At 38.5% G+C, this 27,618-nt stretch overlaps 1 protein-coding gene across 3 annotated transcripts; it reads left to right on the top strand.

The window, feature by feature from the left end:
• The first annotated feature begins 72 nt into the window (after window positions 1–72).
• LOC120533171 (piggyBac transposable element-derived protein 4-like) lies at window positions 73–27,618 on the top strand. 3 transcript variants are annotated; one of them, XM_039759900.1, is made up of 3 exons: window positions 73–176; window positions 22,227–22,285; window positions 25,362–27,618. In XM_039759900.1, exons 2-3 carry the CDS (start codon window positions 22,249–22,251, stop codon window positions 27,185–27,187), a joined length of 1,863 nt encoding a protein of 620 aa, XP_039615834.1. In that variant the 5' UTR covers window positions 73–176; window positions 22,227–22,248; the 3' UTR covers window positions 27,188–27,618. The 3 variants fall into 3 exon arrangements, with proteins under 3 accessions (XP_039615834.1, XP_039615832.1, XP_039615833.1); XM_039759898.1 differs by lacking the exon at window positions 22,227–22,285 and adding an exon at window positions 7,387–7,993 and having other exon boundaries at window positions 25,362–27,281; XM_039759899.1 differs by lacking the exon at window positions 73–176 and adding an exon at window positions 7,911–7,993.

The following is a 27,618-nucleotide window of genomic DNA, read 5'->3' as shown; positions in this document are numbered from 1 at the left end:
CTGTAAACTCTCACACACATTCAGCATATGCCAGCCCCCATTTTCAGGCGCAGGCTGATTGGACGAGAAAAAGAAGACAACGAGAAATACGATTACGTCGTCACAAGTGCGACGGAAAATGACGGTGAAGCTAGATTGAGTGAGCTGTGATGTTGTGTTGACGAGCCCGTAATAAGGTATGTACTTACAATATAAATTGGCGGTAGAAGAGTGTAAAAAAGATATACCTGCAACAGTGTATAAAGTCAGCTGTAGATAAAACTCACAGACCGTAGTTAACAAGCTGTACGCAGAAGTTCCTCGTGTGCGTGTCTGAGTCTGACATGCAGGGAGTCATTGGTCTTCACCACGTTGGGTTTTGTTCAAGGTGAATTGTACTTTCTATATTCATGGATTCGACGTCCACACGCTCGGTAAAAGATGCAAACAGTTAGTGGACAGGGGGATTTGTTTGAGACATTTTTGACCTTTCAGCAGTTCCGTTTGGTCGTACGGGTGCTGCATGAGCGTCCACCAAGTATATTTAAGTGTCTATACTTGGTCTGGGTGTGCACAGCTCATTACACTTTCATTTTTAGTCTCATTTCGAATGTATTTCGTCCAGACACATAGCGGTCGTCACTCGTTAATATTCATTCTCATTCTCCTTCTCCTTCTCCATCCGCGTATTTTTACAATTCCATGCATCAGTTTTGGAGTGCACAATATAATACTCGGTGTATGAGCACGCGCGCAGTTGTGCCTGGTTATATGGCTGTATGTACACGAATTTCGTTCCTTGGTTTTGCTAATGTTAAGGTGCAGACAGTTCTCTTTTGCACCAAGAAACAAACTTCTCCCCCTTGACTGTCTTACCCCTTTATCAATGCTACTCACAAGTGCAGAATCCTTCTGCAAGTGGCATGACTTGGTGTGAGCATATGCTTGTAGCTGATAGTGCCCCAGGGCAACACACCATGGAGTGGATAGCATTAGTCACAGTGAACCCTGATTCTACCGCCATTCTCTATTCTGACACTTCCTGGAGTGAGTCCAGATTCAGTCTTACACTGCGGCTGGTCTTCCTGATTCAGTTTATTTAAGATGCTGGTGTTACTCTACAGGCAGTCCACAATAGATTGAAAGCCTATTGTAGATATCAAAGGACCAGAGTGTCCTCAAAAATAGCCTAGTCTGGCCCTTTTTGTACAACAACAACAACATTTATTTATATAGCACATTTTCATATAAAAAAATGTAGCTCAAAGTGCTTTACATAATGAAGAATAAAAAAATAAGAGACGCAGTAAGAAAATAAAATAAGTCAACATTAATTAACATAGAATAAGACTAAGGTCCAATGGCCAGGGGGGACAGAAAAAACAAAAAATAACTCCAGACGGCCGGAGAAAAAAAATAAATAAATAAATAAAATTGTACAGCAGGTCTCTGCTGTTCAGCCACTCTAATACTGTTCAGGTGGGCACCCAGGTATTTTTAGCAGTCCCCAATGATAGTGATTTACCTAAGAGGCACTCTGGAAGTCCACCACCATTGTCGTCTTCATCTTGGTAATGTTAAATTACATGTGGATGACCCCTGCATCCCCCAATTTAGTTGTCCGATCACATTTCTGTATTCCTCAGAAATTACTATTGTAATATTGAATAAACTGAGAGGAGGTATCTGATCAGACATAATTCTCTGTAAGACTCAAGTGAATTTGTACTGGAGATGTCGTGGAAGTATTGAGATCTAAAGCCCCTTGTATTTACTTAGCCTTCTAAAGCACACTATTACTCTGTGCCTCTGAACTCGGTGTAGAGCACTATACAACCCATACTGAGTTAACTTAGTCAAATTCAGGGTCACAGTGGTAGGAACTGTCCTGTTGGCACTGAGTACCATCCTGATAAATATTTATTTTTTTTAATGAGCATAATCCAGTTCAGTGTGACTTGGGGTCAAGGCCACTCAACTTAAAAATTTTAAGACAGAAAATTGCAAAAATATTTAACAAAAGAAGCTTAGATAACCTTTTGTAATTTTTTTTTTCTGAGATTGTCAAGAGCAATGTAATGGATTTGTTATGTCCTGATTGAAGTATACATTTATATCAAATATGTAAACCCTCAGTGAATGCATGAAGAGATAACAGATTCAATATTTAATAGGTTTATTTGTCACACACTACATTACACAGGTTCAACAGGCAGTGAAATGAAAAAGCTAACCTACTCCAAGGTTGTGCAAAGCAAAAGCAAACGCACAATAGAATGAATAATAAAATTAAGAAAAAGATAAAAAAAAAAGAATGAAATTAACTAATTTGAATTAAATAAAGTTAAACTAGATTAAAATTTAGTCAATCTGAAATAGTAGTAGCAGTAAAAATTGTAATGTGTCTGTGCTGTAGGTTAAACAGAGTTTTAGGTTTGCCTGGGTTGAGTAGGATGAACAATCTGTTGTTGGGGTGAGTAGAGTCCATAATCACTTTAATTACCCTGGTCCTGCATTGCTTGGTGTAGTTATCCTGCAGAGAAGGCAATGCTGACCTTAAGATACTCTCTGCAGGTTTATGTGATCTTGGACTGAGCAGTTCCCAAACCGTAATGTACAGCTCTGTGTTAGGATGCTCTCTATGGTGCCAGTGTAAAAAGTATTCAAAATGATTGGCGAGACCTTGAATTTTCTCAGGTGATGAAGGCACTGGTTTGCCTTCCTGACTTGAGTATGTGTGTGCTGGGTCCGTGTTAGGTCTTCGGTGATGTACACACCCAGACTCTTGAAGCCGCTCACCATCTCAACAGGAACTCCATTTATGCTGTAGGTGCCGTCGATCTGCTGCTGCTTCCACCACTACCTCATTGGTCTTGCTGACATTCAGTGAGAGGTTATGAACTTGGCGCTATACAGCTAAGCTCTCTACCTCGTCCTCGTCGGAAATGAGGCCTAAGACTATTGTATCATCAGCAAACTTAATAATGGTGTTGGAGTTGTGTTTGGCCACACAATCGTGTGTATAAAGGGGTACAGCAGAGAATTCAGTACATAGCCTTGTGGAACTCCTGTGTTAACCATGATTGTGTTGGAGAAGCAGTTGCCTGATCACACCATCTGAGGCCTGCCTGTTAGGCAATTCACCCACAGAGGGGAGTTTTCAGTTCCAGGTCCAATTAGGAGACAATGGTGTTAAAGGCAGAGCTGTAGACTATAAACAACAATATTGCATAAATATCCTTGTTGCTATCTACATATGACTAAGAGGTGTGTAGAATATGCAAAATGGCATCATCTATAGACCTGTTTGTATGGTATGCAAACTGGAGTGGATCAAAGTCACTTGGAAGGAAAGAACAGATGGAGTCTTTAATAATCCCCTTGAATCATTTTATGACCAGAGACGTGAGTGCTACAGTGCGATAATCATTAAGGCTCTTTATGGGTACAGTAACAATAACAATTTTCTTTAAACAGGTTGGAACCACATACTGGGCTAAAGAGTCATTAAGGGTGGATAGAAGCACTCCAGCTAGCTGCCTGGCACATAATTTAAGAATATGCCTGGAGATTCCATCCCGACCTGGTACTTTCTGGCAGTTCTGCCAGCTCGGAGCGTGAAGAACATTGCACTATGAAACAGAAACCATAACTCCACTGTTCTGAGCAGTCCTAGCAAGTTAATGCTAGCTCTGTTAATGTCAAACTGGGCATAGAAAGCATTCAGACCGTCAGCCACAGAAGAGTCAACACACACAGTGGATTTACCTCTAAAGTCCTTAATGGTCTGTAGTCTTTGTCACATTCATCTGCTGTCCCCCAGATGAAAGTTAAACTCCTCTTTTTCCTTGTACTGCCTCTTTGCCTTCTATAAAACCCTACTTAGAGAGTAGCAAGCTGCCTTGTACTCACTATAATCTCACGCTCACTGCTTCTCGGATGGTTTTGTCTACCCACGGCTTCTGATTAAGGAAACCCAGGATTGTTTTTGTTGGAACAGTGGACTCTGCTAGCATAGCAACAAAGCTGATAGCTGCATCCATAGACTTGTTGATGTTGTTAGAGTTTGACTGGATCACATCCCATTCCTTGTCATCAAGGGCAACCTGTAGTATGGCATTTGATTGGGCGGACCAGCATTTCTTCTCTGTCATTACCAGACCCTCTCTCATGATGTGGTGTTTATACTTGGGGAGGAGGGAAAAAGATGGCATGGTCCAACCTGCCTAACACTGGTTATGAAAACACGCTGTAGCCTGGCTTGAACTGAGTACAACAATGGTCCAGTGTGTTTATCCCCCTCTGGCTGGGCATGTGATGTGCTGGTGAAAGCTCAGCAGGACCCATCTGAGGTTAGCTTTGTTAAAGTCCCCTGCGTCCATTAATTGATTAAATGGTCACTAAGCGTATTGTAGAGTTTAGACAAAGCCTTACCTATGTTAGCTTGAGGGTTAATATAGACAGAGGTGATAACAGCAGAATACTCATGCGGCAGGCGAGTATCCGATGTTCTGGATCAGTAGAGCAGGAGTGTAAAAGAGTCGAGATATTCCTGGGATCGCACCATTTATTGTTTATCATAAAACAGACACCTCCACCTTTTACTTTACCGTATTCAGCCATTCTGTCCATCCGAAAGACTGAGAAATACTCGGATGGGGTTACAGCTCGGTCCGGTGTTGCAGGTGAAAGCCATGTGATGCCCTGTTGGAATTTAATCCTGGCTTGAAGAAAATCCATCTTGTTTTTGAGTGATTTGACACTTGTGAGCAGGAAACTGGAGGATGATATGGTTTATTCCTCAGTCTGTTCCAAATGCAGGCCTTTTTGCATTGGTGTGTGTTTCTCCATCATCGTGGTTTTGCTCCTGTAGCACCTTTTTGTTATTGCATCATATAGGATCTCACTGAGAATCTCCCCTGGACACGTGGGATCAATAGGTAGATTGTCACGAAATAAGTGAGTAAACTGGTTCCCAATTTTTTTAAAAGTGTTGCCCTGTCATAAATGATCAAAGCGGTGGTAGTTTGCACCAGCGATGTGGTGAACAAAAATACCAAAAAGTTCAGTAAACGTACAGTCTTAATGGAGAGATCAGGACATCACCTGAACTTGGCAGCACTATCTCTAATTTGCTAATTAGTTAATAAAACACTTTCAAGAGAAGTAATTGTGACTATTAACTATTATAGTGATACAACAACCAACCCTAATTAGTTTTTCTTATTTTTTTTACCTAGAAGGGAACTGCTACATAGGCAATCGAGAGTAATAAAAAATAAAGAAGTAATAAAATGCATGAAAAGGGAATAATAAATGCTCTAGATTAATGTTTTTCTGAAATATTCATTTGTGCAAACCCGCTTAACATGTTAACATTGTATTACAGTAAACGTACAGAGTGAAACATAGTGACAAAATGTATGATTTGTAATCTAGCAGTATGATTTGCAGTCTAGCAACAGCAGAAAGGTTATAGAGTCTTATTCATTTGCCAGGGACTTCATAAGAATACACTTAATACATATTTTCAAAAATGTTACATAGTGGGTAATTATGTAGAAAACCACACGTATATTCAGTTGTGATCAAGTTGAGCCTTGTACAGTGTGGTCCAGATCTAATTATTCAGATCCAGATCGTCTGGATGACTTTGATTTATGCGGGGACGATTCCAGTTCAGCGCGAAGACGATTCTTCATGTCGTTAGTTCACACACTTCTCAATGGTCCGGGATTTTTCAGGTGATTTTCTATGTAATACACTTAAGTTATAGTGTAATGAAAATTGCATAGTTAGATCTGGACCACCCTATAGGTATAGATCAGGTAGCTTAACGTGTCTCATAGGTCAGTTACTTTATGCAGTTATGAAGGCAGCATACCTACAAGGTATTACAGGTATTTTAAGGATAAATAAACATGGATTTAAATGGAGAATTCACTAGAAATGTATTCTGGGTAGGGCCCAGATTCAGATTTGAGCTGAAATAACCATACATGGGGTTCAATTTTGGACTCCATATTGTAAGGAGCGGCATACTAGAGAAAGTCCAGACACAAGGTGCTAAAGGATAATGAGTCACAAGGGATGACTGGAGAAACTGATTCAAATGTGTTCAGTGCTTTTTGGTGTAGTTTTCAATATATTCTGCTGTATTTCGTTTACAGATAAGGAAAAGGAAATTTTCATTTCCAATAGCTGAACAACATTTATTTCTATAGCACGTTTTCATACAAATGATGTAGCTGGAAGTGTTTTACATGATGAAGAAAGAGGGGAAAAAAGGCAAAATAAATAAGAATTAAAATAAGGGAACACAAATTAACATTAAAAAAAAAAAAAAAATGGAGAAAAAAAATAAAATCTGCAGGGGTTCCAAGGCCATGAGACCACCCAGCCCCCACTAGGCATTCTACCAAACATAAATGACCTCAATCAGTCCTCATTGTATTCAGGGTTCACATTGAAGAACTTGATGATGACGGTCATGTAGTTTTCGGGCCTTTAATCCAACAATGTAGGGACATCACGGTGCTTTGATTAGGTGGTGGTGGCGCAGATTGCCACCACAGAAAAATGGAAAAAGACCAGAAGAGAATGTAGGGGTTAGTATGGATTACGGAGTCACCATGAATAATAATAATTTAATTCAATATACAGAATATCAGGATTAAATTAAAATGAAGCTATGAGAAAACCATGTTAAAGTAATGTGTTTTTAGCAGTTTTTTTAAAAGTGCTTCACTGTATTAGCCTGGCAAATTCCTTTTGGCAAGCTATTTCAGGTTTTAAGTGCATAACAGCAGAAGGCCGCCTCACCACTTCTTTTAAGTTTAGCTCTTGGAATGCTAAGCAGACGCTCATTTGAAGATCTAAGCTTACGATTTGGAGTGTAAGGTGTAAGACATTCTGAAATATAAGATGGAGCGAGATTGTTTAAGGCTTTGTAAACCATAAGCAGTATTTTAAAGTCCATTCTAAATGACACAGGTAACCAGTGTAGTGACATCAAAACTGGAGAGAGCTGCTTGGATTTTCTTTTTCTAGTTAAGATTCTAGCAGCTGCATTCTGAATTCGTTGCAATCAATTGATGTCTGTCTTGGGTAGTCTTGAGAGGAGTGCATTACAGTAATCTAGTCGATTGAAAACAAAAGCGTGAACTAATTTCTTAGTATCTTGCAGTGTTATAAGAGGTCTAACTTTTGCTATATTTCTTAAGTGGAAAAAATGCTGTCCTGGTAATGTGATTGATATGTGATTTAAAATTCAGGTCAGAGTCCATAGTTACCCCTAAATTCTTTCTCTGTCTTGACTTTTAATCCTAATGTATCAAGTTTATTTCTAATAGCCTCATTATATCCATTTTTGCCAATCACTAAAATGTCTGTTTTCTCCTTATTTAGTTTGAGAAAATTACTACTGATCCATTCAGAAACTCAAGTAAGACATTGTACCAGTGAATCAAGAGAGTCGGGGTCGTCAGGCGCTATTGATAAATACAGCTGTGTGTCATCAGCATAGCTCTGAAGTACAACATGGAGGAGAGAAGTGCAGTTAACCAAGAGTCTCTTAGATTGGGCTATACATCTGATAAGGCATGCACAGAAAAAGAGAATAAGGAGAATGAAATGGATAATGAACCATTACACGCGGGCCTCCATTTTAGGGAAAACTTGGAGAAGAGAAGTGTGGGCATTAAAGAAGAAGACTGTGAATGGGAATATGTGCAACTTTCCCAGGACGTTAAGGTGGAGGATTGTGAATTTTGGGAAAATGGCATTAAAGAAGAGTCAAAACACGGCAGCCTCGACATTCAGAAAAATGAAACTGTAATCGATGTGAAAGAAGAAGACATTAAACTGGAGTCTGTCTCCCAGTATGTGTTTTCAGAGAGAACTGGATTTGGCTTCACTCCAAGCAGTCATCAGTCCATCCATATGAAGTCTGAGGGTTTGGAATCTGATATGAACAGGACTGGAAAAAAAATTTGTTCAAGTCTTTCTGGAGAAGGTAGGTGCTACATATAAACTCATTATTAGGCATAGGGGTATTGTGATACACAAGAACATGACTTTGTTGCCTTTACACTGAACTAATAAATGTGTTTTGAAATGTCAGATCTGCTGTAGTTTTTTTTTTTTAATCCGTTAATAACATAATGGCAAACTTTAAGTTCACCAAATCATTTATACTGTGCTAGCTTTGTTTATTACTTTTGTATTTCCCTTCAATGTCTGGCATTAATTTCAGAACTTCCATTTTCAATCATTTCCATGTAATTGGGAGTGTGCAGATATTAAAGCCCACTAAGCAGATTTTTGCAGAAAGTATCTGATAAACAAGGAATTATATTTATGTATATTCCTTCAAGTGGAGTATTGGATGCTTCAGTGACTGTACGTAGCAATGGAGAGCGCCTAAGGATGTTAATACAGAGCTGTCAGAAACGGCATGCAAAGACTCTGTATATACAAATGAACCTTTTAAATTGCCAGAACATTTCTGGTGACATTGTAACTTTGTCAGGTAAAAGTAGTGGTGCATTCATTTTGGCATTGCTTAGTTTTATTTGAATTTTTGTTAACTAAAAAATTGGTCAATTAGTCAAAATAAATCTTATTTCAAACAGAAGATGTAGCATTAAATGTATATTTTTGTCCATTTTTGGGTTTTAATATATGCGGATTCCACAATTGGAATTTAATTAAGAAAGTTCCCTTTTGTTTCCATCTTTCTTTCTTTGTTTTAAAAATGCTATGAAAGAGGTCACAAGACAATCTCAAGAGCCTTTAGTGCAGGGGCCGACCCTGCTTTAGTGTGTGTGAAGTAGGGTTGAGCGAAATGGAAAAAAGTCTTATAAAGAGAATTTTTTTTCATATTAGTCGATCTCAATGTATATCACGATATAAATCAAATCACTATTCCTGTTAAGCTTAAATGTTGCTTTCTACTCCTATGTGAGATGTGAAGATTTAAGGTTAACTTTGTTTTAAATATTATTCATTTTCTATCAGAAGTTGAACATGACAAATAATAGGTATAACTAATAAATTAAAAACTTAATTCTGACCTGTCAAAAGCTTCAAGTGTTACAGGAGAACACAAAACAAGATGCATACCTAATTTCTTTGGTCAATTCCAAGAAAATAAAATAAGTAAAACAAAGTCTCAATTCTGACCTGTCAAAAGCTTTCAAGTTTTACAAGAGAAGACAATAAATTTGTTGGTCAACTCCAAATACTGTAAATAAAATAAAATCTCAATTTAAAAAAATCTAAAGCTAAAAATCTTAAAGCTTTCAGGTTTTACAAAAGAACACAAAGTAAATTCTTTGGTCATTTCCAAATAAAGTAGGTATTAATATAAAATCAAAGCTCTGTATGGTATCCTTTCCTTTGTATAGGTTCCAACTGTTTTTAATGGTTGGGACACAATCCCACAAATACATAGACAAAAGACATGTGTTCCAGCCACATGATTGGTTTGATGCGACGACGTTCTCATCGTCATTGGCTTTCTGTGTTTTCTATCAAAACATGGAAGGAATGAGTTGTATCTACATTTACCGATCATGTCTTATAGTTCTATTGAGAAAAAGTTATTTTGCAGTAATTATCGTTTTTAACTCCCAGCCCTAATGTGAAGTTATTTTTCAAGTAGGGCCTAGCGGATGTGGGCGTGGCTCTGAGGCTAGGGATCTGCACTGACAATCAGAAGTTTGCCGGTTCAAATCCCGTAACTGTCAAAAGGGACTCTGCTCTGTTGGGACTTTGAGCAAGGCCCTTAACCTGCAATTGCTCCGTTCTGGGTATGACATTAATCTGCATCCAGCCCTGCAACCTGCAGGGAAAAACTTTGGGGTTGGTGGCAGAATTGGCACTCCAGCCACCATAAAAAAACCTCACACTGTTCCATTCCATCTGAACTAGTGTGGTGCTAGGGTGTCACCCGTTGCATGGCTGCACTCTGGTCCAAATCTGGGATCCTGAGGTGGTGTGTCGTATGGTGGGTGCGGCAATGTGCGGTATCAGCGTGTGCTCCTAACCTCTCTCTCTCTCTCTCTCTCTCTCTCTCTCGTTAGGATTGTATTCTGATATTTGACTTTCTTTTTGCCTTAGACTTCTGATTATTGTCTGGTGGCTTGGCTATTTTTCTTCTTTGTTTTGACCCTTAGATTTACTTGTTCATGTCTCTCATGATTCATCTACTGGTTTTTCAATGCTCACAGTCATAGAGACATATTGTGCTTCATGACATAAAACTAACAAATCAAGAAAAAGCTAAGAATCAAACAGACAGCATTTACAGTTTTCTTAAAAATTATTTTTTCCACAAAGAGTTGTAAATTTCCTTTTTTTCCTCCCAAGATAAAATAGACCACCAGTAGCTGCCATTCTGATAAGGCATTAAAGGTTGTTGTATTTTTAATTTCTATTTTAGTCATATTAGTATCGGAATGCTTTTAAGTAAATGAGAACAAGAAATGCCAAAACCTTGTAAAATTTTCTGTAGAAAATTCTTGTTAAGCACACTTTAGCTTTTGAGTCCTGGGGGCTATTCAATGATTATAGTAGCTGTGGAGTCCGTAGATAAATCCTTCGAGTCCTTAGTTTCCAGTACTTCTGACTCATCTGTATTTAATATGCGAATGTATTTTCCATGTTGATTGAAGGAAGGCAACATGCACACTATTTAACCACAGAACTACTGGCTAGGAAGCTTACTCTCTGCTGTATTGATTAGTTTAAACAAAAGACAAGAACCCCTGAACACACATCAGGCCATCGCACACACCTCCACCTACACCATTACACTTGTTTACACTCAAATGAACTTGTTAGACACATTATATCTGAAACAAAATGAAAACACTTTTTGTAGTGTACCATAATCCAGATTACAATATGTGAATGTCAGGTTGTATAATAGCTCAGCTGAACTTCACACTAGGAGTAACACAACTATGCACTTGGCTTTATTCTTACATCGGACAAGTACTTAATTTTGACTATTATTTGTGAAATTGGACATTTCAACTTGCTGTATTTTTTACATTACAATTAAAATTTATGTGCTGACTCCAGGTACCCAAAATTGTCTCCGACTCTTCAGCCCTGTATACTATAAAGAAAATGAATTGTAACAAATACAGTAATACATAATATTGAAACATAAATGGATAAACATGATGCAATATATAAAACACATACACACACACACACACACACACAGTGCCTTCAGAAAGTATTTAGACTTCCTCACTTTTTCACATTTTGTTATGTTGCAGCCTTAGGTACTTTTCAATCTTTTCTATTATTGTGACGCACAGCTCCAAATCAGGCAATCTACCCCTACCCAAATCCTAAACTTAACCTCACAAACCGGGCAGCAACAGTAACCTGGGTCTCTAATCTTAATAAAATAACTCTCCGGAACCTCCTAATATGAAAATTAGTCTCCAAAATTCTAAGGCTACAGGCACATGGCGCTTTAAATTGTGTCACGGTAATAGAAAAGTACCCAGCCTTAAAATAAAATCTTTTAAATTCTTTTTTCTGCATTGATGATACTCAGTAACACAGAGTGACAAAGCGAAAATAATTTAGAAAATGTTGCTATTTTTTTTATCTCACACACAAGAATTCTGAACCTTTAGTTAGTACTTCATCAAAGCACCTTTTGGCAGTGATTCCAGCCTTCCAAGTCTTCTTATATTTGACACAGCATGGTTCAGTCACTTGGCTTGTGGAAATGTCTGACATTCTTCTCTGCAGATCCTTCCAATATTTGTCAGGCTGAATGGAAACCATTGGTGGACGGCAGTTCTCGGGTCTTAGAGATGTGCAATTTGGTTTAAGTCTTAGCTAATCTGGGGCACTTGAGAACATTCACAGAATTGACCCTAAGCAACTCCTGTGTTGTCTTTGTGCTTTCTGTCATTATCCTGATGGAAGGAGAATCTTTGTCCCAGTTTAAGATCCAGTGCACTCTATTGCAGGTTTTCATTAAGAATATCTCTGCATTAGGGTTGCATGGTATACCAGTACTGGCAAAGTACAAAAAAATCCAAAACGTACAATAGTTTGGTACCAGCATTTTGGGATTTTTGGTACTGGAAGAGAATATCAACTTGTCATTCAAACCCTTTCCCCTGATACTTGGTTGTGTGGTGGGAGAAAAACGTGCTTAGACATGCTGGAAGACTTAATTAAAAATTTAAATTTTGAGAAAATCGAGACTTCACAGGGACAGTCCCACCCCTGCCCCTGTTACTTCAGCATAATCGCCCTCTATTTTACATGCATTTTTATTTCTATTTAATTTTATATATTTTTTTTTATTATTTTTTTGTATCCGTATACTGCTGCTGGATTATGTGAATTTCCCCTTGGGATTAACTAACTAACTAACTAACCATCCATCCATCTATCTAACATGCATATTACACTATCAAGAGGGAAGCAGTGACTGAAATGTTATTGCACAGATGATGAATGGTGCCTGGTTTAACACTTACATTTGAAGCCAAACAGTTCTGCTTTGATTTCATCAGACCAGATAATCTTGTTTCTCATATTTTTGAGTCCTTTGGGTGCTTTATGTAACTCCCAGTAGACTTTCATGTATCGTCCAGCCCCTTTGCCATAAAGCCCAGATTAGTTTTGCAGTGATGGTTGTCTTTCTGGAAGTTTCTCTCATTTCCACACAGGGTCTCTGGAGCTCAGCCAGAGTGGCCATTATGTTCATGATCACCTTTCTTACCATGACCCCTCTCCCCTATTTGCTCAGTCTGGTAGGACAGCCAGCCAGCTCTAGGAAGGGTCTTGGTTGTTCCATACTTATTCCATTTAAGAATTAGCAAGCCCACTGTGCTCTTGCAACCTTGAAATGCTGCAGCAATTTGTTTTTATAGATTCTCTCAGGTCTGTGTCTCATCACAAACCCCTCAGCAGGCAATTCCTTCATCCTCATGGCATTGTGTTTTGTCAACTATGGGACCTTCTATAGAGAGGTATGTGCTTTTCTTACTCATTCCAATCAGTTAAATGTAGATACCTGTACTGAATTCAACAGAGAGTAATTGCAGCCCTCCATGCTTACGACATCACTTGACACATAATGTTATTGCTTGTAATAAAAAAAACTGATGGCATATATAACCAACACTATGACCTAATAATTGGGAATTTTAAAATTGGAAAATTTATAGGAAATAGAAAAGGTTAAAAGAAGAAATGCTAATCTTATTGGAAGCCATTGACTGACACGCAGATGGAAGTAACTGAATGTCTGGTCATGGGGATGTCAGAGTCTCAACAATTTATTTTTTTCTTGTTTATGTATTGTATACAAAAATATAGATAGGAAAATAATCAAATGTACATATGTGATATCAAAAAGTAATTATTAAAACACAGTTATATCTTGCCATAGAAAAGAGTTGTCTGACATTGTTGAAAAATGTAAGATATTTTTGTTATTAAAATTATTAAGATATTCACATTGTTCAGTCTTCTTTCCATTCCTTATTACTTTGTTTTATTATCTGGAAGCATAAAATTTCCTTTGACTTGTCTATTCTCAGTTTCTGTATTCTAATTCCAGAAAAGCACATTTAGGGGTAGATCTATACAAATAAAAGGCACTCACTCACTCACTCACTCACACTCTCTCTCTCTCTCTCTCTCTCTCTCTCTCTCTCTCTCTCACTCTGTAGGTAGAAGGCTGAAATTTGGCAGGCTTATTCCTTACAAAAGTTGGGCAGGTTTTATTTCGAAATTCTACGCGTAATGGTCATAACTGGAAGCAGTTTTTCTCCATTTACTATAATGGAGATGAGCTTCAACGCCGTGGGGGTGGAGTTTCATGTGACATCATCACGCCTCCCACGTAATCACGCAGTACATAGAAAACCAGGAAGACCTCAAAAAACCGCTGAAGAAAACATGCATTATATAATTGAGAAGGCAGCGAAACAATAAGAAGCGAGCGAGTGACATATACAACCATATTCATGAGTTCTGCTACTTCGGAAACAAAGCATGATGTAAACCTACACTTTAAATTAAGTTCATAGACAGGCTGCCGCTGGCGTTTGTAATTTAGTGCCTGCCCATATAAGGCCGTCCGTCAGCGGCAATCCAATAGCAAACTGCCACGGGTAAATATTCACGGGTGAAGGACTGTGCTTATGGAGAGGAAGATGAGATGGTCAGGGTGGTGTTTGACACAAACTCAGCGAAACTGCGAGAGAAAGTTTTAAGTGCCAGGACTAAGGTAACATTAAATACAGCCATGGACATCGCACGAGATGGCACCAGCACAGCTGGGAACCTTCGATGCATGTACACGGCGGCTCACGTGAACTGGCGCGTGCACAGATAAACAACAGTTCCAAAGAGCTGAACAAAACGAATTACACAATTGAAAAGGCAGCAAAAAATATGAAGCGTCTGATACATACAAGCATATTCATAAATCCAAAACAAAGCACACGTTGGAAAAAGTCAATGTCCGCTAAAGGAAGACAGTGTAAAAAACCGTGCATGCAGTGTGTCAGGTCTCAGATAAAGAAGAAGACAGCTGTTTATTGATGCAGTAAGAAACGAATCGATGAATGAAACCTGTCATCTTTACAGCGATTGACAAACACGGAATGTAACTTGAACACAACACATCCTACAAATACAAACCTGATTGAAAGAAATAATGATAATCAAATCCTTGATGACAGCAACACTCAGTAACACTCACAAAACAAATACTGTATATTGACAGTCATGTTACGTTATTTTTAAAATGTTCCCTTTTCTTTTTCTAGCTTTTTTAACACACTACTTCTCCGCTGCGATACGCGGGTATATATATATGTATATATATATATCCGATCTACATACTCGAATAATGGATACTTTATTAGCCATCAATGATTGTTTTGGTAAAGCCATACTCAGTGTATTCATTAGATGAGCGGTAAAAAGTAAGAGCGAGGGAGGATGACTTATTGAGGCATGCAGGCTGTAGTGCGCGTCAACTCTATCTGAATTGCGATCACATTTGAAAAAATATATCTTTTCAAGTTCTATTTAGTCCATATGTGTCAAACTCAAGGGCAGGGCCACATCCGGCCGGCGTGTAATTATATCCGCCCGAGATCATTTTATATACTGTATTATTGTTATTAAAGCCGGGTATATGAAGCGCTGGTAACACAATAAACTACAGATCCCATAATGCAGTGCTTCAGCTGCCTTGCCGAACACTTACCGCGTTAATCAAGTCTACCTTATGATGCTGCAAGTTATTGCGAAGCTAGCTCACATGATGCTGAAGAGAAAAGTTGATTCTGAAAATAGAGCCTTTAAAACCGATGGGAGGCTGAGTATATGTTTACTGAACCCGTGTGTCTCATTTGTGGAGCTAATGTGGCTGTAATTACAGAATTTAATCTAAGACGGCACTATGAGACAAAACATCAGGGTAACCTGAATGCAATGCAGAAGATACAGAAAGCAGAAGAATTAAATAAGAATCTGACACTTCAGCGGACGTTTTTACCCGTGCACAATCACAAAGTGATTTCAAGTGAAGCTGCTTTTATGGGAGACACAAATTCACCAGTGCAACTTGCCCCACTTTCCCTGTTGCCAAGTAATGTTAAACCAAGTCGTCACTACGGTGTTCCCAAATCGCACTTTGCTGATAAACTGGCGCACTGAGTTTGCACGGCGCTTTGGTGACTTTGAAGAACAAAAAGTCCGTCTACATGCGGCTCGAACCTTGTGCATGTTTGGTAGCACATATCTGTGTGAGAAGCTCTTCTCAGTGATAAAGACTAACAAAACAGCACACAGGAGTCGCCTCACAGATGAGCACCTGCAATCCATCCTGAGAATCTCCACAACACAGAACCTCACACCTATACAGTATATAAAATGATCTCGCGGGCCAGATATAATTACACGCCGGGCCGGATGTGGCCCGCGGCCCTTGAGTTTGACACACATGGACTAAATAGAACTTGAAAAGATATATTTTTCAAATGTGATCGCGCAATTCAGATAGAGTTGACGCAAGACTACAGCCTGCATGCCTCAATAAGTCATCCTTCCCTCGCTCTTACTTTTTTACCGTTCATCTAATGAATACACTGAGTATGGCTTTACCAAAACAATCATTGATGGCGAATAAAGTATCCATTATTCGAGTATGTAGATCGGGATATATATATATACATATATATATCTCCGCGTATCGCAGCGGAGAAGTAGTGTGTTAAAAAAGCTAGAAAAAGAAAAGGGAACATTTTAAAAATAACGTAACATGACTGTCAATATACAGTATTTGTTTTGTGAGTGTTACTGAGTGTTGCTATCATCAAGGATTTGATTATCATTATTTCTTTCAATCAGGTTCGTATTTGTAGGATGTGTTGTGTTCAAGTTACATTCCGTGTTTGTCAATCGTTGTAAAGATGACAGGTTTCTTTCATCGATTCGTTTCTTACTGCATCAATAAACAGCTCGTCTTCTTCTTTATCTGAGACCTGACACACTGCATGCACGGGTTTTTTACACTGTCTTCCTTTAGCGGGACATTGACTTTTTCCACCGTGTGCTTTGTTTCCACAGTAGCTGCATTTATGAATATGCTTATCAGACGCTTCATATTTTTTGCTGCCTTTTCAATTGTGTAATTCGGTTTTTGTTCAGCTCTCTTTGGAATTGTTGCTTTTTATCTGTGCACTGCGCCAGTTCACGTGGAGCCGCTCGTGTACATGCATCGAAGGTTCCCAGCTGTGCTGGTGCCATCTCATGCGATGTCCATGGCTGTATTTAATGTTACCTTAGTCCTGGCACTTAAAACTTTCTCTCGCAGTTTCGCTGAGTTTGTGTCAAACACCACCCTGACCATCTCATCTTCCTCTCCATAAGCACAGTCCTTCACCCGTGAATATTTACCCGTGGCAGTTTGCTATTGGATTGCCGCTGACGGACGGCCTTATATGGGCAGGCACTAAATTACAAACGCCAGCGGCAGCCTGTCTATGAACTTAAAGTGTAGGTTTACATCGTGCTTTGTTTCCGAAGTAGCAGAACTCGGTTCTTATTGTTTCGCTGCCTTCTCAATTATATAATGCATGTTTTCTTCAGTGCTTTTTTGAGGTCTTCCTGGTTTTCTATGTACTGCGTGATTACGTGTGAGGCGTGATGATGTCACACGAAACTCCATACACGCGTTGAAGCTCATCTCTATTACAGTAAATGGAGAAAAACTGCTTCCAGTTATGACCATTACGCGTAGAATTTCGATATAAAACCTGCCCAACTTTTGTAAGGCAGCTGTAAAGAATGAACCTGCCAAATTTCAGCCTTCCACCCACACGAGAAGTCTCTCTCTCTCTCTCTCTATATATATCTCTATATATATCTCTATATATATATATATATATATATATATATATATATATATATATATATATATATATATATATATATATATATATATATATATATATATAATAATCTCTCTCTTATTTATTTATTTATTAATTATTTATATATATATAATATCTCAGATTATCAGTTTTGTTAAGGTTCATTCCATTTTCTAATAAAACCCATTTTCTAACTTCAGCTTCACTTTCCCTCTAAAATATATAATTACGTATATTTTTTCCTCCGCTCAATTCCCATACTCACTACTCTGTTACATCAAATAACTTTATATGTTCATGAGAATTCTTCACAAATATCATTACATTCAACAGTTGAGCACCAACTAAGTACTAGCAGCATTAGAGTAATCCATATACTGATTAAAAGAAGGAGTTATTTTTTAAAAAAGGGAATATCAAAATTGCTTTTTTACAGGAGACCCCTTTTGAATGTCCGATAATTCCTGAAGCTTTTGTTGAAGTTACCACAATGTGGATTTGGGCAGGTGATTTCCATTTTCACTAGAGCCTTATCACACAATTGAAGACATCGTACCAGAAGTTTTTGGTGCACCAGCCACAGTACTTTTGCAGATTACTTTTTATTTCTTTTAAATGTATTGTTCATGTTTTTCTACTGCCCACAGACACAAAGGAATATTCTGTTTTTATCATATCCTAGCTAGAGTGACACTTTCTCCACCAAAGTCATCACATTCCTGGCCTTTTTTTTTTTTTTTTATTAAAACAACTTCAGCCTCTAATTTTCCAAACATTTCATGCAATTTAAATTGCAAAACACACTATAAAATGCAGAGAGATGCTGAAGACAAAAATGCGCGCTGGCAGAGTGCAAATAAGAAACTGAAAATAATGTGGAATGCGGTAATTTGTTGTTCATGCTATCTGTATTAAATAAGTAAAACCACAAAGAGCAAAAGTTGAATGTAGTTTTGTATTCAAAACAAAATACAATCAAGTTAAGAGATAAGGCTGTATTCAAACCACAATGCAGCTAGCTTGCAGTCCAACATTCTGTCATCTTTGTTATCCACCTTACGTGTGATCTTTCACTGTGTCGGGGAGCACCTTCATGATAACAAGTTACAATTTCAATAGTAAAATGCGGCTGACAGTAATAAGCAGCCGCAGAAAATGGATGTACCCACTTACTCCCAGCTAAAATTCAAAAGAGTATAAAAAGTCTCAGATTTGAATTTTTATTTTTTTCATTGATGAGTCTTGTTAGCTTTTCCAGACTCGTGCTGTGCATGTATTATGTATATGTGAAATAAATTTAAAGGAAATTAATATAATCCATCCACTTATTTCCTAACCTGAGTATTCAGCTTAGTGACTAGTAATAAAAATACATTACACCTTTTTTTATACAGTGGTGCCTTGGGGATGTCATTTGAACTCTGATTTGTTCAAAGTCTGAATATTGTTCCCCATTAGAAATCATGGAAAGTGAATTAATCCATTCCCAGACCTTAAACAATACCCATTTCGATAAACTTAAACAGCAAACACACATAATTTAAAGTAAAAATAACACAATTAAATGCACTAAATAATAAATGAAAACATCAAAACAATAAATAAAATAAGTAAATACTGTATAATAAAAGAAAATATACGGTGGCGCCCATAAACATAGCAGCTCGGTGCTCTTCCTATCGGTGCTTTGTTTGTCCTTTTGTGTATGTGTTGTTGTTCATCACAGTGACGTTCTCCTGGGCGAATAACGTCTACGGCCGGCACAGTCTCCTAAAAATAGAACTATGCAGCAAGCAGACTGTTACAGCTGAGTTTCTCCGCTTCCATGACATCCCAGCAGACATAGCCAGGTGTCCAGGCTCACCTTGGATTACCATCCCCACAGGTAGGAAATAAAGTTGGCGCAGGAACAGGATGCAGAAGCAGATCTGCAGGCTGACCTGCTGGCCTCGCAAACTGCCTCTTCCTATTATTTATCTCGCCAACGCAAGATCCCTCACAAATAAGATAGACGAATTGAAGCTGCAAGTTGCAGCGAATAAGACCGTTAAGGACAGTTGCATTCTGCTAATTACAAAGACCTGGCTTCATTCACTCAGTCTGGATACAGCAATTGAGTTATGCCCGTATGTCAACAACAGCAGGTCTACTAACACAAAGATTCTACACAACAGATGACTTTTACGCTCACTGTGTAAACACCATCTGTTGCTCCATTTATTTTTCTCTGCGTGCATAGTTCGAACTTAGAAGTATCATTTGAATTCCAGATCATATTCCACTCGAATTTTGCACTCAAACTCTGGAAAGTTCAAAGTTAAAATGGTTCGAAGTGTGAGGCACCACTATTTGTTTTTTATGATATTTCTTTAAACAGAGCAGTAAAATGCCCTAAATGTCCACTAAAAATGTTTTGCTTTGGTGGCACTACATTTAAATATATAGTATGTGGTATTGTTAAAGATATTACAGTCACTGTGTTGTTCTACTGCATAAAATTACAAATCTTCTGAGGCTTTTCGTTATCCGTTCTCTTAATGGCAGTCCGTTTTTTTTATACTACTTTTGACACGGTCTGACACATGGTTTACTTTGAGTACATAACTTAATAACAGTAGTTTTAGTTTGGGATTTTTGACCATTAGGAATATTGGAATTTCAGCTTGGGGATGCTGAGCCTGTAGCGTTTACAGGTGCATCTTAATAAATTATAATATCATCGAAAGGTTAATTTTATTTCAGTAATTCAATTCAATAATGGAAACTCGCATATATTATATACATTCATTACACACAGAGTGATGTATTTCAAGTGTTTATTTCCTTTCATTTTGCTGATTATGGCTTATAGCTAATGAAAACCCAAAATTCAGTATCTCAGAAAATTAGAATATTGTGAAAAAGTTCAATATTGTAGACTCCTGGTGTCCCATTCCACACAGCTAATTAACCCAAAACAACAGTAAAGGTGTCCTGAGCCTTTAAATGGTCTCTCAGTCTGGTTAAGTAGGCCACACAAAGCGGGTAAGCCACAAAAGGTCATTGCTAAAGAAGCTGGCTGTTCAGAGTGCTGTATCTAAGCATATTAATGGAAAGTTGAGTGGAAGGAACAGCAGAAAAAAAAGGTGCACAAGCAATAGGGATAACCACAGCCTTGAGAGGGCTGTTAAGCACAGCCCATTCAAGAATTTGGGGGAGATTCACAAGGAGTAGACTCTGCCTGGAGTCCTTGGAGTGCTTCAATAGCCACCACACACAGACATGTGTATCCGGGACGTGGGCTACAACTGTCACACTCCCTGTCAAGCCACTCCTGAACCAGCGACAATGTCAAAAGAGTCTTACCCGGGCTAAGGAGAAAATGGACTGGAGTTGCTCAGTGGTCCATAGTCCTCTTTTCAGATGAAAGTAAATTTTGCATTTCATTTGGAAATCATGGTCCCAGAGTCTGGAAGAAGAGTGGAGAGGCACAGAATCCAAGTTACTTGAAGTCCAGTGTGACATATCCTCACTCAGTGATGATTTGGGGAGCCATGTCATCTGCTGGTGTCGGTCCACTGTATTTTATCAAGTCCAAAGTCAGCACAGCCGTCTACCAGGAAATTTTATAGCACTTCATGCTTCCCTTTGCTGACAAGCATTATGGACATGCTGATTTAATTTTCCAGCAGGACTTGGCACCTGCCCACACTGCCAAAAGTACCAATACCTGGTTTAATGACCATGGTATCACTGTGTGTAATTTGCCAGCAAACTTACTTCACCAATACCACCCAGAGAAAATCTATCAGTAAGAAGATGAGAGACACCAGACCCAACAATGCAGACGGGCTGAAGGCCGTGATCAGAGCATCCTGGGCTTCCATAACACCTCAGCAGTGCCACAGGCCAATCGCCTCCATGCCACACCGCATTGATGCAGTAATTCATTCAAAAGGAGCCCGGACCAAATATTGAGTGCGTACATAGACATACTTTTCAGTAGGCCAACATTTCTGTATTAAAAATCTTTTTTTTTTATTGATCTTATGTAATATTGCAATTTTCTGAGATACTGAAGTTTGAGTTTGTTACCTGTAGGCCATAATCCGCAAAATGAAAAGAAATAAATGCTTGAAATATATCACTCTGTGTATAATGAATCTGTATAATATGAGTTTCATTTTTTGAATTGAATGACTGAAATTAACTTTTTGATGATATTCTAATTTATTGAGATGCACCTGTATGTACACCCTTTTTCCTACCTAGAGAATAAGCATGTTTGGATTACTGTTGTTGACATAAGGATGTAAATGGTAGATGACTTACACCAATTTCTGTTATAGGAGGGCCTATTGATACTCAGTTCACTCGGGTTTTTTTCCATCACTGTCCTTGTTTTTTGAGATACCTCTGCCTTTGTACAGAATGGCAATGTTTAGGCTGTTCTCAAAAGTCAACTTTTTGCTTATTTTTGTCTTGTACAATAACGTATTCCATCCATTTTTGTTAAAAAAAAAGAGAGAAAAAATTCAGTTGTTGAGATATTCATTCATTTTCAGTCAAATAAGTATTGTATGCTGAAAGAGACATTCATTTTGATTTATTTTGTTGTTGCTTTCATAACTAATATTTCTTTTTTGGTTGCTAATTGTTACTGACCTCACACCACAAAACTCAGTGGTAAAAGTGCAGTCAGTATGGGAGCACAAGGCCATACAGGACTGAATGAAGTAAAAGGCCTAAGTTCACACCAGCTGACAAACTAGAAGGACAGACTGTGCAAGTGGCACCCGTAACATACAGAGATGTTTTTAATTACAGGTATTGTGGTGTATCCCTCGACATGGACATTGAGATGATGAGAAATTGCAAAGTCCTGGGTAAGTGCGTTAAGAAAATGGAAGTGTGGATGTAAACATACCAGCACCTCAGTAGTGGTAAAGTGGGTAAATTTTTTTTTTTTTTTGTTGCAGTAGAGGATTTTGCATCCATTGTCAATGTAATGTTCGATTGAGCATGAGTAGTTACTGGAATATTAAGTACAGAGTCAAGCGGGCATTTTTCTTCAATACTGATCTGGCAAGAGATGCATCTGTGACTCCACACTGAACTTCTCTGCAATAGGTTAGTCTTCTAGTAGGCACTGAACCGGAGTAGGCATTCTCTGAATACCCATACTGAGGCTGGTTTATTTGATTATTTCCTTAATGAAGACTTTACATTTATATGTACTTATATGGCTGACACTTTTATCCAAGGTGGTTAAACAATGTTTATGATACAGTTGGTTACCTTTCTTTTGGTTTTCCAATTGGAGTACAGGCAGGTAAAGCGACTTGCTCATGGTTACAGTGTCAGTAACGGGATTTGAACCCACAACCTCAGGGTTTGAAGTCCAGAGCCTTAACCACTACAACACACTGCCTGCCTGCTTTAATTTACCTGAGATGCAAGTTAGGCTTTCAAGCCTATAGTAACTTGGATCAGCCCACTAACTCCTTTTATGCAACAAGTTATTTGCTAGCTTCCAGTCTTTAGGGGTTTCCCCAGTGTGCAGAGATCTTTGAAAAATGAGCATCAAGGGTTTATATATCTATACACCTACCTCTTTAAGCAATTGAGGAGTCAAGTAAATCAAGCAAAATGACCCCTTTTATTGGCTGACTAAAAAGATTACAATATGCATGCTTTTGAGGCAACTTGGACACCTTCTTCAGGCAAGATGTAATCATTGTATCATTGCACATCTTGCCTGAGAAAGGGATCTGAGTTGCCTTGAAAGCTTGCATATTGAAATTTTTTTTAGTTGGCCAATACAAGGGGTCATTTTGCTTGACTTCTTACTACATTCATAATGGCTAACATGGTACACCACCCTAGCCCTACAGCAACTGGTCTTGATAATTTGTTTGATTTTGTTTGACTGACTTTTTGAATTTGTTCCTTCAATTAATGTTAATATATGCCAAAACAAGCAGATATTAGAACAGTTTTTCCCCATAGGCCATCAAGCTCACAAATGGTTAACTCCCCTTAATCAGGCTGGGCACCCAGGGGTCTTGCCATACTGTTTACATATTGTTAATACTTGTATTTCAGCATTTCCTGCACTCTGCACTTTGTGTTTGTATACATTTACATTCTCTCTTTTTTGTAATCTCAGGTGTGTGATTAACAGTTTTGTGTATGTCGATTATGTAACTTAGAGAATCCCGAGAACTGGAATCAAGTTTCTTATATACTTGGCCAAGAATTGTGATTCTGATTCAGGCTATTTCATCCAGGCAATACTTCTCCCTCTGCGATTTCCAAGTCACTGAGTACCTCCTACATAAACTTCAAATGCAAGATCAAAGTTCATTTGCTATTTTGCATATTCTAGCTCATCTTTTCTGTTTCTGATACTCTCCACCCCCACTTTGATTGTTCTTTGACTTCTAAATTGTTGAAGCAATCTATTTATGACTTCTTTCACCTTTTCTGCATCATTTTATCTCCAGTTGTCTTTTGCTTTCCTCATCTCCTCCTTTTTCACCATTGTTCTCATGCTCTCGTATGCTTCATGTTGGAGTTACTAGTCTTATATGTGTTTATGTAGTTTTGTTTTTATTTTTTCCTTTGTAACTTCTCTTTTTTAGCTCCTTATCTATCCACTGTGGAGTACCCTCTGGTTTGTTACTGTTAATTTTAGTATACGCTTGTCCTGCATTACACGTAAAACATTTTTAAACTTGCCCCATATCTCCTCAGCTGTCTCCATACTTGGCTTATCCCAATTTATGAAAGTTAGATTTTGCTGTATCTGCTCAGATTATGCCCTACTAAAATGAAACTGTAACTGTTTTAATTTTTGAATATGCACTCTGCCAAAACACTGTGTAATCTATTATATTATGGTCACCAGATCCTAATGGTTCCATCACATCCACCTCCTGAATCCTCTCCTGGTTATTACAGAATACTAAATCTTCACAGACCACCCCCCTAACCCCCCTTCATTGGTATTGTAGCATACAGTGTTAAAGGACAGTCACTGATTACATTTAAAACTATTTCCAGTGCTCCAGTATTTGTAAGGCTAGTATGTTTGGATAACTAAAATCCCCCTTGACTATAATATCTTTCTCTAAACTTGCTTTTTTAAATATTATTTAAAAGGGATAAATTTAAACTCTTGTCTGCATTGGGGGATCTAAAACACACTCCTAATATAATGGCCCCGAGCATTATCCCTAATTCTTGTCTAGTGGGATCCAAACATCCTCACTAAGCTAATTGAAGAAGCCTTCCATTTAAATTCTGCTTCACAAAAATAGCGGCTCCTACACCTTTTCGGTGTAATGTATTCCTGTCCATCTCTATTTTTTCACTATGTTTCTGTTATTCCGATTATACCCAAGTTATATGCAGCTGCATTTAATACAAACTCATGTATTTTATTGTTAATACCACTAGAATTAAGGCAAGCATTTTTTAACGTATTACTTCACTTTGTTTTTTGTTTTTTAATTTTTGACTAGGACGTACCTATTTGTCATATTTAGGGATAAGAAGAATAAATATGTTGTAAACCTGGCCTGTCCCAAATCCCCATCACCAGATCTCTCCCACACAATTTTCCAAGTATTGTAGTCTCCTTGTATCCATACCTCTGATCCCATGACATCATGTTCACAGCTCTCACGAGTTCATATGATACAGTATGGATGGTGTTGCCAAGCAATGATTCATACTTTTTCATCCACAAAAATTTACTACCAAAAATATGTGAAAATAATTAAAAATTATTTTTTTGATCACTTATTTGCCTAAAGGATGCATGTTTTGTTTAAACAAGTGCATTTCAGTTACTGCCTTTGTATACAGTTCTCAAACAAAGCATGCTTATTTCATTATTTCTTTGTATCTATATATGTTCATTACAGCTGCGTTTCTATCTTGTTGCTTATTATTTAGGTATTTATGAGTTTACAGAGTTAACAGAAGAGAAAAGAAAAGAAATAATGCAACCTTCACCAGCACAGCAAGCCATTAAAAGAGCCCTGATGCTAATCTCCGATGACGAGTCCGAGAGTGACGCAGAAGCATGCAATGGGGAGGCAGACGATGAACAGAATGAGGCAGTGCTGAGTGATATTTCTGATTCATCGGATCCCAAGTATTATGAGAAGGACCTTGTAGACGGGCAGAACTTGGACGAAGAGGAGGATGAAGATGAAGGGTGGCGAGCAGCTGCACAAGCCACATCACCTGAAACACCTTCTTATAAGAGCAAAAGTGGACTGGTCTGGTCATCGTCCGAGCCCCCTCCCATGAAGTACACTGCCTACAACCGTTGCCAAACAAAAGAAGGACCTTGTGGAAATGCAGCTCAGGTGGAGAGTGCAATGGAGGCACTCTTGTGCTTTATTGACAATGATATGCTCCGAATGATGATAGAAAACACCAACAAGTATGCACAATATTACCTGCAGTCCAAAGGCAAAGATTCAAACTCATGGACGCCGATTGATGACACCGAAATGATGGCAGTGATTGGGGTCCTTTATCTGCTTGCAGTTTACCGTGCCAAAAATGAGTCTGTGAGGTCGCTCTGGTCTAGCGGTGTCAGTGGCAGACCAGTCTTCAGAGCTGCATTCAGTATCAATAGATTTGAGCAAATAATGGCTTTCCTAAGGTTTGATGATTGGGAAACGTGCTTGACCATGAAAGCCACCGACAAATTTGCGCCTTTTCAGTCCTTTTGGAGTGCTTTCATAGAAAATTGCAAGAAAAACTATGTGGTTGGTGACTATGTCACCATTGGCGAGCAGTTAATACCATTTAGAGGGCGCTGTAGCTTTCGACAGTTCATGCCCAGTAAACCAGATAAGTATGGTTTGAAGTTGTTCCTTATGTGCGACGTGGCAACATCGTATACCTTCAATGGAATGCCATATGTTGGTCATGAAGGCACACGGCGCTGCACTGGGCTGGCTGAATTTGTTGTGAATAAACTGGTAGAACCCATACACAACTCTGGCATAAACGTGACCATCGATAAGTGGTTCACAAGTGCCCGACTTGCTGGGGATTTGTTATCCAAGCACCTCACACTCCTGGGCACAGTGCGCAGAAACAAAACAGAAGTGCCTCGGGAGTTTCTGCCAAGCAAAACTAGAGGGCTGGGGTCAAGTCTTTTTGGCTTTTGCCGCAAGATGACCATGGTATCTTACGTACCCAAAAAAAACAAAGCAGATATTCTGCTTTCTTCATTGCATCAGAAGAAGGAGATTGATCAGGGGTCCAGAAAGCCCATCATAATTCTTGACTATAATAAAACAAAGGATGCGGTGGACCGTGTGAACTCGCTCTGTCAATGCTACAGTGTTCAAAAAAGAACAAAGCGCTGGCCTTTGGTTTATTTTTTCAATTGCCTCAATCTTGCAGGAATCAATGCTCTGGTGGTTTTCCTGTCAAAATTCCCAGATTGGGAAGCCAGACACACAATCAAGAGGAGAATCTTCCTTGAGAAGCTTGGCCTACAGCTATTGAGGCCCTGGCTGGAGAGAAGAATACAGCTTTCAAGGCTGCCAAGGGCAACACAGACCGCTTTGAAGATCTGTGGTGTGGAGAAAGTTAAACCGGTGATTGTGGAAGAAACACCTAAAAAGCGCAGAAGGTGCCACATATGCCCAGCATCACTGGGCCGCAAAACAGTTGACTGCTGCAGTGTGTGCCTGCAGCCATGCTGCAATGATCACAAAACCGTAACTGTGGTCTGTGACTGTTGTGCCGAGTAGCACAATATGACTGTGTTAATTTATTATTTTGGTTTTGCATAAAATATTAAAAATCAGTTGAAAAAGAGTTCAGTTTTTTTGGAAACTCTATATAATGTTCAGGGAACAATACATGTTTGAAAAGTTATGGTTGTTTGATATATAAAAGTATATGCTGGACTACTAAAGACCTAAGGTATGTAACAGTGATTCCTAAAAGTTCCATATGTAGCAGGATTTAAACCATCATCAACTAACCTTTTCATATGCCTCCCCAATAAATACATGGACACTCCTTCTCTTTAAATATAACATGTCATGGCAGAACAGGTCCCAACTGTTCCACTAGGAATCACAATGCCCCATAAACCTATAGCAAGAGAGTAATTGCAAAGAAAGTACTCTCTAATATTTACAGTGCCCTCCATAATTATTAGGACATTTTTCCTTGA

The sequence above is a fragment of the Polypterus senegalus genome, chromosome 8 (assembly GCF_016835505.1).
Source record: "Polypterus senegalus isolate Bchr_013 chromosome 8, ASM1683550v1, whole genome shotgun sequence".
Classification (NCBI taxonomy): domain Eukaryota; kingdom Metazoa; phylum Chordata; class Cladistia; order Polypteriformes; family Polypteridae; genus Polypterus; species Polypterus senegalus.
Note: the sequence above shows the minus strand (reverse complement) of the source record. Positions and strands in the feature narration are given on the sequence as shown.